We start from the raw sequence: 15527 nt of genomic DNA, 5'->3' as shown, positions 1-15527 counted from the left end.
TTAATGTTTGCAATAATCTTTGAATCAGCCGTGAGAATAAAACTGTTAGTCTTCATTTTTCAGGACACAGGGCCATGCTGGATTTCACTTTAGGCTTAAAGCGTAACTCTCGCCAAAATGCAACCTAGGGTCTTTTTGTGAATGTACCCGAGTCAAACTTTCGTTTAAAAGCATATTTAGGATGGAATCGCCACTTTTAAGATTTACCATATTTTCGTTTTTCGGTCAAATGGCCTTTTGAATGAGAGTGCTAAGGGCACTTTTATGCTAGCCTCAAAATAGCTATTTTTAAAACACTAAGAAGGCTCAACACAACATGAAACTTTGCTCGAAGTATCACCAGGGGCTCTACACCTTAACAAAAGCATTGACAACATTGTTTGTGTACCCAGAGTTTACTAAAAAAGGTTTTGAACGACTCATCGTAGGTTTTGTTGTTTGCGGCCACTACCACCTCGGCAGTCAAAACGAGTCGATATCCGAATGTGAATGAATGGACTCCATATGAGGCTCCTTTTTCAACTACGAGGTCAATATTGTTTTTCAATAACGACAAAACAAGAAATAATCTGTGTATTTATATGGAACTAAGCTTTAGGAGCTTTCCATCTTTACTCTCCTCCCTGTTATGTTGCATTCGGAAATATATTGTTTTTGACCGATAAAATGGCTGAGGCCGGAAACAACAAGACCTACAATGTTGTCAATGCTTTCGTTAAGGTGTAGAGCCCCTGGTGATACTTCGAGCAAAGTTTCATGTTGTGTCGAGCCTTCTTAGTGTTTTAAAAATAGCTATTTTGAGGCTAGCATAAAAGTGCCCCTAGCACATACAGCGAGGATTTGCAATGACCTTGGTTCAGTTTTGCTGTGTCCAGGAATTCTTTGAGAGCCATTCTGGGAAGGCCTATGTTGGCCTTTGTTGTGGCCTGACAGTGACTGGGACATGATAACAACTTTGTGTGAGTGTACATCTGTGTGGTTTAGTAGCCTATATTTGCACACATAAACATATTACATGTCTGTGTGTTTCCCTAGTTCAATCTGTGGCTGTAGTTTGATGGTTAAAAAGCCTTCTAAGGGAAGTGGGTGTCATGAAGATAACCTGGGAGAATGTGCTGAGCTGGGCTGGATGTTCTGCAGGAAGGAAAGTGTGGTGATCCACAAGCAGGAACTCACATTCTGTCAATTTATTACACCCCCTACACATGCACACTCCAACCCCCCTAACTGCCATCTGTATTTCTGCCTCTGTCAGGCTTTTTCCCTGACCAAAAACACACACATATCAACACACACACACACACACACACACACACACACACACACACAGGAAACGGCCCGTGCGGCTCCCAAATAAGCTGATGTGTCATGCCTTCTTTTCCGATATTTCTGCAAAACCTCAGCAAGGAGGCTGTGGCACCGCTCTTCTTCTTCTTTGTCTTCTTCTTCTCCCCCTGTCTCGGTGAGACACAGCTGTAGCCGTGACAGTCCATGTTCTTCTGTAAGAATTTGCAGCTTCTGTGGTTGGAGACACTGCCAAATTGGGAGCCATGAGTCGCTGTTGTGTGGTTAAAGTGATCACCATGACAGAAATCCAACTTCTACAGGTAGGGGGAGCAACTCAGCTAACAGGCCAGACAAATCAGGGCAAGATCAGAAAAGTGTATGTGTGCAACTATGTGTGCGGTTGTTTGTGTTTGCATGCAAGAGAAATTGTCTGTGCTTTATAAAAGGCATGCATTTACAACCAATAGCCACCGTGGAATGCAGATTTACTGATCAGTTTGCTATCCCAGTCTTATTTTCCCTCACATTTCACAATCTATGGTGTGTGGTTACAGCTATTTACTGGTTAGCAGGCTCAGCAAAAATACAGTAAGCAAGTCTGAGTAGGCTTTTTGTTCCACTTTCATCTTATCTCCGTAGATTCAAGATGGGAAAAGATTAATCGAGCATTGTTACTCACAATATATTGTAAAATACAACATTTTGCAGAAATTAATCCAAGCCTCCTACTAGGTTTTGTCCATAATTTGTACAGCTAGTTAATGTCACCATCACCCAGTGTTTCATAAGTTGTTGGATTTTTCTGAAGTGAAAGGAGAACTTGGGCAAGACTGAAACTGAGTTAGGCAAGAGTTTTCCTTTTTAGAGGGAACACCTGTGAGTTTGTCTGTTACAATGGCAGTATGAGTGCAGCATTTTCAGTGGGACTAAAGAAATACACCTTTTAACTCTGAGGTAAATCACATCACTATTAAATGCATCTTACAAATAGAGGCTGAGGAAATCATGATTTGAAAGAATATATGAAACTGAAGATTTAGCATTGATTGTGTGTTTTTAATCTAAAATTGTTTTTATCTTATAGTGGAGAATTTTATAATTGGGATATAATTGGGAATGTACAGTGTGTCCTGTAATGCAGGATGAATGGTTATTTTCTTTGAGGGCGATAGAGTTGTTATTTGAGCAATGCTGTAATATGCGTTATAGTTGCAGTTATTGGCTTGCGTGAATTAGATATTCTATATAACTGCTGGGGAAAACGTGTGATGCGACATCACAGCAGAGCATAAGTAGAGTATGTGTTGGATTTGATCAACTTGCTGCATTGACGTGTGGTTTAAGATCCCTGCAAGTATGCACATTATGTTAGTGAAAGAGTCAGGAGAAGTTTGATTGAGAAAAAAAGAAAGAAAGAAAGAAAGAATTAGACTGCGTGTGTTGAATGAGTGCGTTGTCTTGTTCTGTAATCTTTATTTTTGTGGTTTGAATGTCTCTTATGAAGATAATGAAGTTAGGGAGGTGCAGCTGATCTCAGTCAAGTTTATATCTTTTGACTGGACGCAGGAAGTACAAACGCAAACCGGACAAATATTATTTTCTGCTTCCAAACGTTAAAACATGAAACATAATAAAGCAAACTGTGCAAAAATATATGTGTAGAAAAGCAAAAAATTAAACACATTGAGTGATATCTTCGCTTTGATATCAGTGAATTGTTGTCTATAAACTATTCGAAAGGTTTGCATGTCAGGAATAACTGCAAATGTTTGTGAATGGAAAGTGATCCTGTGACCTCTTCTCTAACCGTAATCTGAAACACTGCCTCAATTGTTGTAGCAGGTGCCAGTAGCCATATTGAGAAAAGTGTCTCAAACATCAGAATAGTCACTACAATCCCAAACTTGATCCTTGATTGATTAGATTCTTATCTCATTCCTGTCCCATGTGTATGGCGGGCATTGATAATTTTCAGTATGTCCTCTTCACACATACACAGGCCTGCCATTGTCGAGGTTGGCCTCTGTGACTGAAGCACCATTACCTCTCAAATCCAATCAGATTCCCTTAAGTGGATAACAAGCATGTCTCCGGCATATACAGTAGTGAGAAAACTGAAGTGAAACAAGGACAAAAACGCTATCACACAAAGCATATGTGGTGTGTAGCAGTCCTGGCATCCCTCCTGCTATCCGTAGTGGAAAGAAATGTTGATTGGCTAACAACTGGCATCTTGTTTGGCCTGGAGAAGTCAGATAAAAGCTCTCAGTCAGTACTGACAAGTTGAGTATTGTGGCCAGCCTGTTCTTAGTTAGGTGGATGAGTGGTGAATAGGAAGCTAGTCTAGCTGACAAGAAGAATTTAATGTTTCTGTTAGAGTTTCAGTACAATTCCAAAGCTGCCATGGCTAACAATGCCTACGGTTTAGCAGTGTTGTGTTAGTTGACATTTTAACCATAAAAACGTTCATTGCTGCAAGAAGTCTGAAAACTAGCAAGCTACTTGCAAGCAAGCTACTCATTTAATCAATTCAGCAAACAACTCTTTTGAGAGAAGAAATAACACATTCTTGCTTTAAAATTAAAAGTTGAAATCACAAGCAATAAACTGCTTGTTGCTCAAATGTATTTACTCAGGGGTTTTGTTGCTGTAGCCTTATTTGATCAGATATGGCAAGTAGCTAATGGCTAATAGTAGCAAATTTCAAGCAAACATAAGGTAGATATAGCTGTATAATAGGCTATACATTACAGAGGGAGTTAGCTGTTCTTTAAGTGTGCTACTTGTGTTGATGTAGCTTAGCATTTTAGCTAAACACTAGGGTTTAGCATTATCCCATAACTGTCAAGTAGCTGCACATGCCGCTGAATAGCAAAGCTACACAGTTTCGCTTTTGATGCTGCCATATACCTGTTGTTGGGGGTATGAGAGAAGAAAAATGTATTCTTCTTTAATAATCACATTATCTTTTACCAATTAGTTACACGTATTAAGTTATGTCATACTACATAGTCTACTAAATCTGCTAAAGTAAAACACCGGCATTGTTGCTTATCTGACTGGTCTTCTACTGCTAATTGATAAGCTGAGGTCAGTCATGGAGAATAAGTATTCATGTAGATATAAAAAATAAAAAAGATCAGGCAAGTCCACAGAGCACGCTATGTTGACCAGTGAACAGAATCATTTTAAGAGGAAGTTTAAAAAAAAGGGTGAAAGAGATGAGCATCAACAACTGGAAAGACTAACATAATAATACCCTTGCAAACAATACATGTATTATTAAGTTCACCTAAAAATACTCTACACGCCATGAACTAATAAAGCAAGCTACAACAGTGAGCTTCTTTGTGAGCTACAGACCAGTGTGTAAACTAGACATTTTTAGGTGATGTTCCCTCTGAAAATAGCTCTCAAATACAGTAACAAAGATCTCAAAATAGCTTTAATGATTTATTGCTTTATGCAGTTATTGCTTTGGAAACTGATAATACTACATTGAAAAAATTACTGAATGAAAAGGCTTGGTTAAAATGGCATACAAGTTATTTAAAACCGTCATTGGGGAACAAGGTTCAATTGTGCTGCCACAACCCCTGGAGCAGGAAGGACAGGACATTAGAAGCTGACCACTGATTGGTCAGTTGGACAGAAAAGGGCGGTCCACATAAATTAGTGATAGACACTTAAGGCAGATATCCTGCAGTGATCAAACACTGGGTGATCTGACAATCCAGTGTTTGAAGTGATTATCATACTACGCAACATAAAGGCTAACCCCCAGCTTTGGGCCTAATTAGTTCACTTAGGGCCCTTTATAAGACTTTGGTAGGGGACTGGGAAGTAAAGACACTTACTGGGAGTCAGCAGCTCAACAGGATAGCAGCAGCAGATCTGGATCCTTAAAGTTGACTTGCTGCTCCGCCAAAACAAACCAACTTGAAGATTATCTGCTTTTCTGAGAATGCCACACTTAACCGACTGCAGTTACTACACGATGCGGGACGCAACCAGAGCTTCAAATGTAAGAATATCGAAATTTAGAAAACTTCTTCGTAATTGTTTTTGTTGAACAGTGTGATCATATTTTCTAATGTAACATATTTGTAAGGCTTGTATGACCGGTTTGGCAATCTTGACATCTGGCTGTATCTATATGTATGTATGATTTTTCAGTCAGAAACTGGTAGTGAATTTAAGACTATGGCAATACTTTCCTTGAGAAAGGGCATTAAGACGCTACATGTCAAACATGACTTGCTTTAATGTGAGCGTTCTACAAAATATAGTACTGCTGTAAGTCTGTAAATTTGCTCTGCATAAGTGACTAATAATGGGAAATACTGACTCACAACTATTTCTGTGATGAATTAGATCATCTTTTGGCAAAGCCGACAGCTGCTGTGAACACCTCTTGTGAACCTGTTCTTAGTCAGCGGGTTTCAGTGGGATGAGAAACAATGTGTGATTACTTACTAACTGAACTTGTCTGTTTTTGCTGCAGGTACAAAGCCACCTGGAGAACTCCAAGTTCCACCTCCACCAGACCCAGAATCAACAGGTCAAGCAGTACCTGACGCTGGGCTCAAAGCTGGCCTCTTCGGCCGGGCAGGGCCACGCCGTTCCGCATCCACACGCCCCTGGCCAGCCGCTGGCCACCGTGCCGATCATGAGGAATGGACACATGCCCTCCGTCAGCGACGGCAGCAACCCCAACAGCCCCGTTACCCTCCTCACAATGGCCAATCACGACAGCGAGGTGAGTGGGTTTATGGAAAAAGAAAGCATCTGAATGTGAATTATGATGTTGCTGAATATATGGAACTGAAATTAAGAAAACTCGGAATCTGTCTAGCAGTGATTGGGAAATTGAAATCGCAACCAAAGACTGGTAACATAACATAACTGCGGGTCATAACTTTTGTAGATTTCGCAACATTCTTGATAGGTTTTCCTGTCAATACTCTTTTTCCTGTCAACATACTTTTTTCTGTTTTTGTAATAATTCAGAGGGATAAATCATGGCTAACTCTTTGTTTGGACTGTCAGTCAACCTGTAATAGAATTTGAAAACATTAGTAACCTTCTAAATTGTATGTCTTGATTGGGTTTGAATCTCAGAAAGTAGTTCCAAGTAATCATCTAAACAAAGTAATGCCATTATTGGTCTCCCTCTCTCTCTATGATGTGTTCATCAATAACTTCAGACATGCAGGCTCTGATGAGAGAACCCTTTCAAAAGAAGGAAACTAGTTTGATAATAGATGTGTTTCCTGCCAACACTGCTAACTAACTAACGACAAGGCCGGTGGAGAACTTGTCAGTTATTGAATTAGTCTCGTGACGATCCCTCCCCTTCATCGGGTCTATTTTGGTTTGAATGTTAAGTTTTGAAAAGATCAGACTTGGACAGTATTGCTATTCTGGTACAAACAGCATCAGCCTGTCCATAAGTACACTGAAATTACTGTTTTCTTTTAGTTTCCAATGGATGAAGTTATTGATGACCTAATTAGTCTTGAATCCGGTTTCAATGATGGAGGCTTGGATTGCATGGAGTCTAACATCATAATGCAAAACAATGTAAGTATCAATCACAATCACACTAACAGCTACATAGTAACACTTTTTAAAATGTGACAGACTATCAGCAGTTTGAAGGTCTTTTGTATTGATTTCTGCAACATAGCCTGTGTTTGTTAACCTGCTTACATTATTGCAGTTATGTTTATGTCAAGTTAAGTTCCTTAACTAATGACTTCCACTCTTTTTAAGTTGAATGGGGACTTGGAAGTAAGGTTCCTCCACCCAAACATTTAGGCATAGGCTTGACTTGCTTGGGAAAAAGGGGACCTGTCTTGGTTTGGGGTCAGCTTAAGTCTGGAGATGAGTCAAAGTTCATTGGGGCTTAGCAACATTTCTCACATTACTCAAGAAGACCAACAATGCAGATTAGGTTAAAAAAAGAGGATGTTTGTGGACAAATGTATATACTTAATAACAATATGACAATAGAAGAAGCTACAGTTATAGTAACTGTCTAACTAAGATCCATTCTTGAGAAGACAACCAACTAGAAATAGCACCACAGACAAGTACTATCAGTAGGATTTATGGCCAAGAAGGAATTAAAAAAACTCTGGTGCAAAATGTGGGACAAGGGGAACATAGCGACACCTGAGCCAAATACAGGGAGAGTTTGTAGGATGGGAACACTGGGAATGTAGCCTAACTCCTTAAATACAGAGAGCACCAAATTGGTAGACAAAGAATCATACACACAGATAAAGTGACACACAGCAAAACACAACAGATACTGTGATAGTGAGGGAATGAGAGGGAGGGGAGGAAAAGATAAGGCATGGGGGGAGAGGAGGAGGAATGGGAGAGCCAGTAGGTTTCAAATGAGGACAGAAGCGCGACAGAGGAGTGAAGAGTGAGAGATTTTGTTGGAGAGAGTTACTGAGCCATTGGATTGGGCTAATGCATACACTCCCCATGGGCTTGTTCAGAAATGATACCATACTTAAATGGATCAATTCATCCTAATTAGTCATACAGTACGATGCATCACGTTGTTTCGCCATGTCAACACATCCAGGAACACAGACGGGAGAGGGACTGAAGTGATTACAATAGGAGTTGTGGGGAAATTGTTGCAATCTTTCATTTTGATAAGCGTTTTTGTCCCCTCCTCCTCTTTTCCCATCATGGTGAGATAATGAAAAACGCACATGCAAACTAAACCAACTGCAGATATCTGAAATGTCTGCAGTTTCTTCTGAATTGTCTCTTCTCCTCTTTTCTTCCCTCTTGCCTTCCATTCCTTCCCATCTCTTGACTTGACATGCAGCCGTATCATGTTCACCAGTCTGGCAGTTAGATATGACACACATGTAGTGGATAGAATTGGCTGTGCGCATCGTGGAATGCATGGTGGCCTCTGTAGCATTTTCCCATAAATACATAAATGCGAATTAGACACACATGTGTACACATGCACGCCATATCTTGACATCTCCCCAGTCCGTGAAAAGACATAATTATCGCAGAAATGATGCACGCTTTCCCAGACAAAAAGAGACCCGTAGGAAAACAGTTTTGCCTCTGTTCAAGCAGTTGACCTAGCTAGCCTTTTCATCTAATGGGATGCTATTTTCAACACAGAGCATATCTCTGTGTTAGGAGCCCTTTAAAGTGGAGGGGTTTGGAAAATGGTGGCATTAGCAGATCAAGGCACTCTGTCTATGCAAACCAAATCTAAGATGGCTAAAGGCTGGGTTGAAGGAAAGGCTTTGATGGAGTAAGACTGGAGGATGACCCTTTATTGACCTGGCTTAAGCGAGGGTAACTTCTTGTTAGGTTGTTTTCACTCTTTGTGAAACAAGATAAGCAGGGAATCGGAATATGGCAGCAATTCTCGAGCACAGCACTGGGTTTGCCCTGTCCTGCTGAGGGAGACATGCCAATACTACAACTCCCTGCTGGGAGGTCCAAAGCCAGAGGCCTGGGGGCAGACAACCTTCTCTGGAAGGCTGTGATCACTATATTCGCCTCTTGTCATTTTTGTCAACGATAAACAAAGCCAAACAGGAGCTAAAAACAACTACTTGTGTTATGGCTTTTGCTAAAGTGTGAAATGCAAATGTTTTGGTATGCTTCCCCCTGGGCTGACAATTTCTCTTTCTTTCTCCCCCCCCTCCCCTCTTTTCTCTCCTTCCTAGGTGTCCCTCAGTGGCAGCATGCTGGACATCTATGGGGGTGAACAAGGTATGAACGCCCCTAATGGTGGAATGAGCCCCACATCTAACCCCACAAAGCTCACTGTAAAAAGGGAATACACAGGTATGCACTCATACCATAGCATTGATCAAACAACTAACTAGTTAATGAATAATTACATGCTCACATTGCTGTAAAAGTTTAAAATCAAACAAATGCTGCTGGAAGAAAAAAAGGCATTTAGGGGAATTAAAATAAAACAATAAGACATATTTCTTCTAAATTGAAGCTCTTGGTGGGTGCTGCAAAGAAGAGAGTGTACCTGCGTTTGTTAAAAAAAGGCAACGTGCGTCAGGCAGGAGACAAATGTCTGAGCCAATTTGTTGTGGTGCTTGTCACTGGTTCCATTAATAGGCAGTAGAAACGTGTAGACTTTTCGTCACGGTGTAAAAAAACAAACAAAAACAAACAAAAGGGCCCTTTAAGGCATTTCTTATTAATGTCATGCTTCAAGCAAAGAAGCCCAATTGATTTTGGAAACAGAAAGGATGCCCGAAGAACCCTTCACTCTCAACGCACAAATAAGTAAATTGCCTTCTGTTTCATTTGACTGTGGGCAGAGAGGACAATGGGCTGTTACACAGAGTTTAAATTGTCTTGATTGAATCAACAGAGACAAATTGGGAAATCCAATCTCAGGTCCAATTATGTAATTTGGAAGAATGTGAATACAAATATGGATGCACTGGCATTTTTGTCTCTCTCCTGGACAGGCAAATTTGCTAAACTGTCGTAATTACGGTAGTTTAAAAGTGATCCCTATTTTTCCATCCACAATGAGCTTAAGAGATGTCGGAGTGGATAAATTGGGCTCATTCAGTGTTTGAGTGTGTGTGTGTGTGTGTGTGTGTGTGTGTGTGTGTGTGTGTGTGTAAGGAGGTCAAGTTTGTGTCTGTGGTGAGGACTAATGCACGGAAACTCCGCATTATGGCTGACCCCCGCACTGAACAACAGAATATGTGTCTCCATGACCTGACTGGACCTTTTGTGTTGGTTGTCTTACGGTTTCTAAATTAGTGTGCGTTCCTAAATCAATTTGTTCCCCCTTTGTGAATTTTTTTTTTTTTTTGACAGAGCATGACACAAGAGTGATGGCCAAAGAGAGACAGAAAAAGGACAACCATAATCTGAGTAAGTGTCTTGAAATTGTCTCCTGCTGCCTTTCAACTCCCTCACAGTTTATCATCTGAAAATGACTTTTTCTGTCTAGCCTTTTGCACGGCGGCTTGACAATGTCCTAATCATCGCTTGCTCTTTCTTTTTTGTTCTGCTTGCTTAGTTGAAAGACGGCGAAGATACAACATCAACTACAGAATTAAGGAGCTCGGGACGCTCATACCAAAGTCGAATGACCCGTAAGTTGCAAAATATAAATGTATTTATTGAAACAATGCCGCTGCTTTGCTTCACTTCGTGTCACTAAAAACAACTGCAAGACCTTGTCTGGCAGGGAATCATATTAAATTCTAAGCACAAAGACACTCTAAACGTTGTTCATTGAATTCAAATGAGTACTAAAGCACATTTCAGTCATATTTCAAGGGTGCACTTGAACTTCCATTGTAGTCTACGCTCCAAGAGCTGTACATCCTCTCTCTGGGTCCCAGCAGTTCAGCTCAAAGCATGAATGATGAGGAAAGGGTCAAATGCAAAGAAGCAGGCCACACCATTTGAATCAAAGTTTGAAGCACAATTGGAACATAGAGATGGAGTGTGGAGCTGAATTGAAATCCACCGGCCATCTTTCGCAATTGAACTTTGCTTTAAATTTAAATGGAAGGTTGGCGTTGTCATCGTGCCATTAACACGAGATAAAAGAGATTATTAGCGCGGATCAGACCGACGTCTCACTCGTGTGGAAAAGGACAATTTTACTACAGCTCCCCTTTACTTAAAAAAAAAAAAAGCAATAATATCTGCAAAGGAATGACTTGCACTCTAGCACCTCAAGTCCAATGCTCCATTTTCTCCTCCGTCTTCCTACTTAGCTCATTTTCCCTCACCTATTTTTACACAGGGATTAATTTTACCGAACAAGGAGGTACGAGAATGGACTTTCCACGTAGCTACTTAACTATTCTATTAAAATCCCCATTCAGTGTCCCCATGTAATGTCCAAGGATGAATAATTGCCCCATGTAAATCACCATTTCTTATTCATATCATAAAAGAAGAAGAAAAAAAAAAAAAAACCTGTGTTAAAACTTTTCCCCCCATTTTCTTTTTATTATTATTACGGAGGATATTCTGCCGACATCAGGGGGTTCTGTGTAAAAGGTTATCTTTTACATTTCTCCTTTCTGCAGCGACATGCGCTGGAACAAAGGCACCATCCTGAAGGCCTCGGTGGAGTACATAAGGTGGCTGCAGAAAGAGCAGCAGCACGCTCGGGAGCTGGAGAGCCGTCAGAAGAAGCTGGAGCAAGCGAACAGGAGGCTACTGCTGAGGATCCAGGTAATCAAATCTAACCGTCTAAATGCACAAGGCCAATTGAGGCCTACAAATCAAGATTATTTCACATTTGAAGACTGAATATTAGATTAAATCACTTAGTTTAGATATTTGTCGGACAACACGGTTACATTTGTGTACTACAAATTAATGTTTATAGGCGTGGTAATAAACTAGTATGTCTAGATTTCATATCTTATGTTCCACTAACACAAAACCAGTGTTCCGCCTCATAAATACGAGTTTACTCATACAAACGGTTGGCCTTTCAACTCACTAATGTCCTAATGTCTTAGCACTTAGTCCCAGTGCAGATCCAAGTAAACTGGCATTTTCACTTTATTGATTTATTTAAAAACAGTCTCCTCCAGGCAGCATCTAATGGGCATGTTTCATTATGCCAAAGATCAGTTTGGTGAAGACAGAGAGCTCAATCTGTCAGCCCTACATGTGTGGTTTATCTGAGTTGACTCCAATAATGGGAAAAACACAAAATCTGTAGTCATCTTCAAAGATGACACAACAATCCAGGAAACACTGACCGCCACTGACGTTAACAAAGGTCAAACAGGCCTTTGTGATGAGACTGATAGGTGATTAGTGCTGATCATTTACTGTCATATACTGTGATAACAGTGTGTGTGTGTGGGTGGGAGAAGAGTTTGTCAACACCCAAACTCCCAGGCTCATTCCAACTGGCTCACTCCAACCTAACCAGCATGTGGAGGAGATATGGAATAAGTTTGGTGGTGACGTTACTCCACACGATGTTGTCATGGCAAATCTGCTCATAATGGAGGACATCACATTTTTTCAGCATTTAATGAGATATTATCTGCATAGACTGACACTTGTGTTTTTTTCTCCTTTCTTTTCCAGGAGCTTGAGATCCAGGCACGAGCACATGGCCTCCCAAACATGACTTCAGCCTTGGGGACAGTTGAACTTTCCTCCCATCTCCTCAAACAACAACAACAGCAGCAGCAGCAGCAGCAACAGCAGCAACAGCAGTCTCCTCAGGCCCAGCAACCCCAGCAGCCGCCACTCTACCAGGAGGACCCCAACAGCGACTACCTCCAGAGGATAGCCGGAGTGCCGCCGTCCATCCCCACTGCTGCCGGGCCGCAGGATCACATGCCAGGCGCCGACGGCTGCACCACGTTCTCCGACCCGCTGTCTCACTTCACAGACTTCTTCAGCGCTACCCTCAAGGAGGAGCACCGGCTGGACGAGATCCTGATGGATGACCCCCTCTCGCCGTTTGGCACCGACCCGCTCCTGTCGGCCAGCTCACCCGGTGCCGCGTCCAAGGATAGCAGCCGCAGGAGCAGCTTCAGCTCTGCAGAGGGTGACGACCTTTAAGGGTGCTCCCCCTCTTGGTAGCAAACTCTTGTTATCTTCTCGTGACAACACTGTTGTAATCCCCAGTGGGAAAAAGCATACACAGAGCCTCTAAAAGACTGACTGATGGCTCTTGGCATGACCACTCACAGGGTTGCAAGTAATTTAAATGACAGCTAACACACCTGACAGTGCCCCTCAAAGTGCCACCTGTATATAAAGTGTGTAGTGCTTGCTGATCAGGTGGGTGTTAGAGCTCGATTGGCTACCAAAGTTTGCGTTCTCCAAAGCTCAGCGGGACCACAAACAGCTCATGGACCTTCTGCTCTTCCACCTGCTCTTTTTAACTTTACTATAGACAGTGAATATGTTTCTCTGCCTCCCGGACAGAGCAGAAACAGACTGACAAGAAAAAGGGAGACATTTATACATAATGTAAATGATCATGTCTACTGTTTTATTTTATTTTTTGGTTAACTCTGTGGTAGCTGTACACTGTAACATATGAAAATAATCACTGGAAACCTGCCAAAAATGTCCTTTTTTTAAAATGACAATACCACTACTTCGCAACAGTATTTTTTTTAAAGAGTTGCAGTCGGGATTGTGATTGTGTGATGTGCCTTATTCAAACCCCAAGTGACTGATGTACTCACCGCAATGCCTAACATGTCTTTGTCTGTGTCTTTTAAGTGTTTTTGTTAAATAAGTGTTTATGTATTTATGTATGTTTTAATCCATGCATTACTGAAAAAAATTATATATATATATTATTTTTTCAGCAATATATATATATATATATTATCAACATAACACGTTACCTTTTCTATTCTTAGTAGGGGTGGGAAAAATATAAGAAACCCCTTTTTTTGGTAAACCTGATTTTGGCTTCTTGTTGTCATCTCAAAGACATAATTTCCCCGAGGTCTGCATTCATACACCTCCAAACAATACAAAAAACTAGCTTGTGTTGCAACTTAGTGCTACATAAACAATGAGATCCCAAAAATGAGAAAATAATAATAATGTATTTCTAGAATTCAAAACAGCAAATGTCTTTTGCGTTTTACTTTCAATGGAAGACTTATGCTACCAACTATCTTTGACAAAATACCATAACTTATCATTGGATTGTACAAATGAGCAATATCGCATATAAAATCTCTCACTCTGCTCTGTTGTTAAGTGTACAAGAAGCTCAACACACAGCCGGGGCATGATGGTAGAAACAGGATACAAAAAGTGGAAAAAAAAGTGGCAAACTGACTGCAAATTCATCTTGCTGGACAGGGGGCTGAAAAGATTGAACAAAGCCTGAGAAGTTTCATAGTGGAAGGTGAAGGGCCGGCTTACAAGGTGGCTGATTGGCAATGAGTGGCAGAAAGGAGGAGAGAGGAGGGAAATTGGATAATAAAGACAAGTAGAGGAGGAGTAATAATTCTGATGAGCCTACTGGGAGCTGATGAGCCCTTGAGGAGGAACAATAGCGAGGAATAAAGAGCTGCTGGGACAGCTGCTAGCTAAGAAACTTTCCTCTGAGGTAAGCAGCAAGTGTCCTTTCATACTGTAGGAATATGACTACAAACTGTTTGTATCATAAATAAAGTTTGATGAAGAAAGTTTGTTTGTGACACAGCGATCAAAAACTCAAGTCTTACTGTTTAGTGTTCAAAAATCATTCATCAACATGTAGTTTTCTAATCTTGTAGTCATGCATTAATTATACAAGACCAGGCTAAAACTATAAAAAAAAAATCAAAATCAAAAATAAAACATGCCAATACTTCCCAAATGGATTTCTCATCAAAGCCTCTCTGAATTAATGTTTTTGAATGAGTGTTATTAGTGTTTCTCTGTAATGAAATCGAAACACTCCTCGCTCGCATCTCCTTTTTAGCCGCAAATAAGACCGAACCAATCAATCATTACGGAGTACAGTCACTCCAACTACAAAGTGGTGAGTGATGTTTATGGGTAATTGGCCAAAGCAGTTATGGAAGGTAAATATAGATTTTCATGAAGAGTATCTAAGAAAGAGAAATTTCAAAAGGCTCAATTTGCATTTTGATTTTCAGTGTTTTTTTTCTTCTCCTTTCTCGTATTACCAAACTTGAGAAAAATACACAAATCCAATTAGTGTGGCGCCTGGAATTGATAAAAGTCAAAGTCAGGGAATACAAATGAATACCCTTTACCTTAATGAAAGTATTGACAGTAATACCCATACACATAATTAACTCTTTCAAGGCTTACCTCCAGAGACAAAGCATTCTGCCCTAAAAAAGAAAGTCAGATTAAACTTCCTAACCAATTCATTTCTCTCCATATCAAAGGCTATCATGGACAAAGTTCAAGGCCAGTTATGCACAGTCTTCAAAAGGAAATGTGGTCGGATGAGGCAACGGTGACATCAGAACAAGCAACTTTTTATTTAGAATTTCACAGTTCATCAACCCACGGTTTAAAAAAATGCAAAGGGAAGTGTCTACAGTGGACTGAGAAAACAGTGCAGGTATCCGATAACACTGTTCTGTTAGAGGCATTAGATTCATATGTTGAGAGCAGTATGTACATTTGAACATGTAAAACAAATTTGGGAAAGTTTGTAATCCTATAAATCTCCCCATCTATCTCTCTCTCACAGCCTCTGCTCTTTAACAAATCAC

At 40.6% G+C, this 15527-nt stretch overlaps 1 protein-coding gene across 6 annotated transcripts in view; it reads left to right on the top strand.

Moving 5' to 3' along the window:
• tfec (transcription factor EC) overlaps window positions 1-13636 on the top strand; it is a 48460-nt gene extending 34824 nt beyond the window's left edge. Inside the window, exons 1-8 of one of the 6 annotated variants that reach the window (XM_078242891.1) lie at window positions 1404-1607; window positions 5792-6046; window positions 6769-6870; window positions 9012-9132; window positions 10144-10200; window positions 10349-10424; window positions 11376-11523; window positions 12400-13636. In XM_078242891.1, the coding sequence (XP_078099017.1) occupies window positions 1551-1607; window positions 5792-6046; window positions 6769-6870; window positions 9012-9132; window positions 10144-10200; window positions 10349-10424; window positions 11376-11523; window positions 12400-12882 (1299 nt within the window). In that variant the 5' untranslated portion in view covers window positions 1404-1550 and the 3' untranslated portion in view covers window positions 12883-13636. Of the gene's footprint in view, window positions 1-1403; window positions 1608-2153; window positions 2242-2294; window positions 5312-5791; window positions 6047-6768; window positions 6871-9011; window positions 9133-10143; window positions 10201-10348; window positions 10425-11375; window positions 11524-12399 lie in introns of those variants that run through there. The other 5 variants (XM_078242893.1, XM_078242890.1, XM_078242892.1 and 2 more) reach the window with 5 other exon arrangements.
• The last annotated feature ends 1891 nt before the right edge of the window (window positions 13637-15527 follow it).

The sequence above is a fragment of the Sander vitreus genome, chromosome 23, assembly GCF_031162955.1.
Source record: "Sander vitreus isolate 19-12246 chromosome 23, sanVit1, whole genome shotgun sequence".
Lineage (NCBI taxonomy): Eukaryota > Metazoa > Chordata > Actinopteri > Perciformes > Percidae > Sander > Sander vitreus.
The sequence above is the reverse complement of the archived record's forward strand: the minus strand, read 5'-3'. Positions and strand labels throughout refer to the sequence as shown.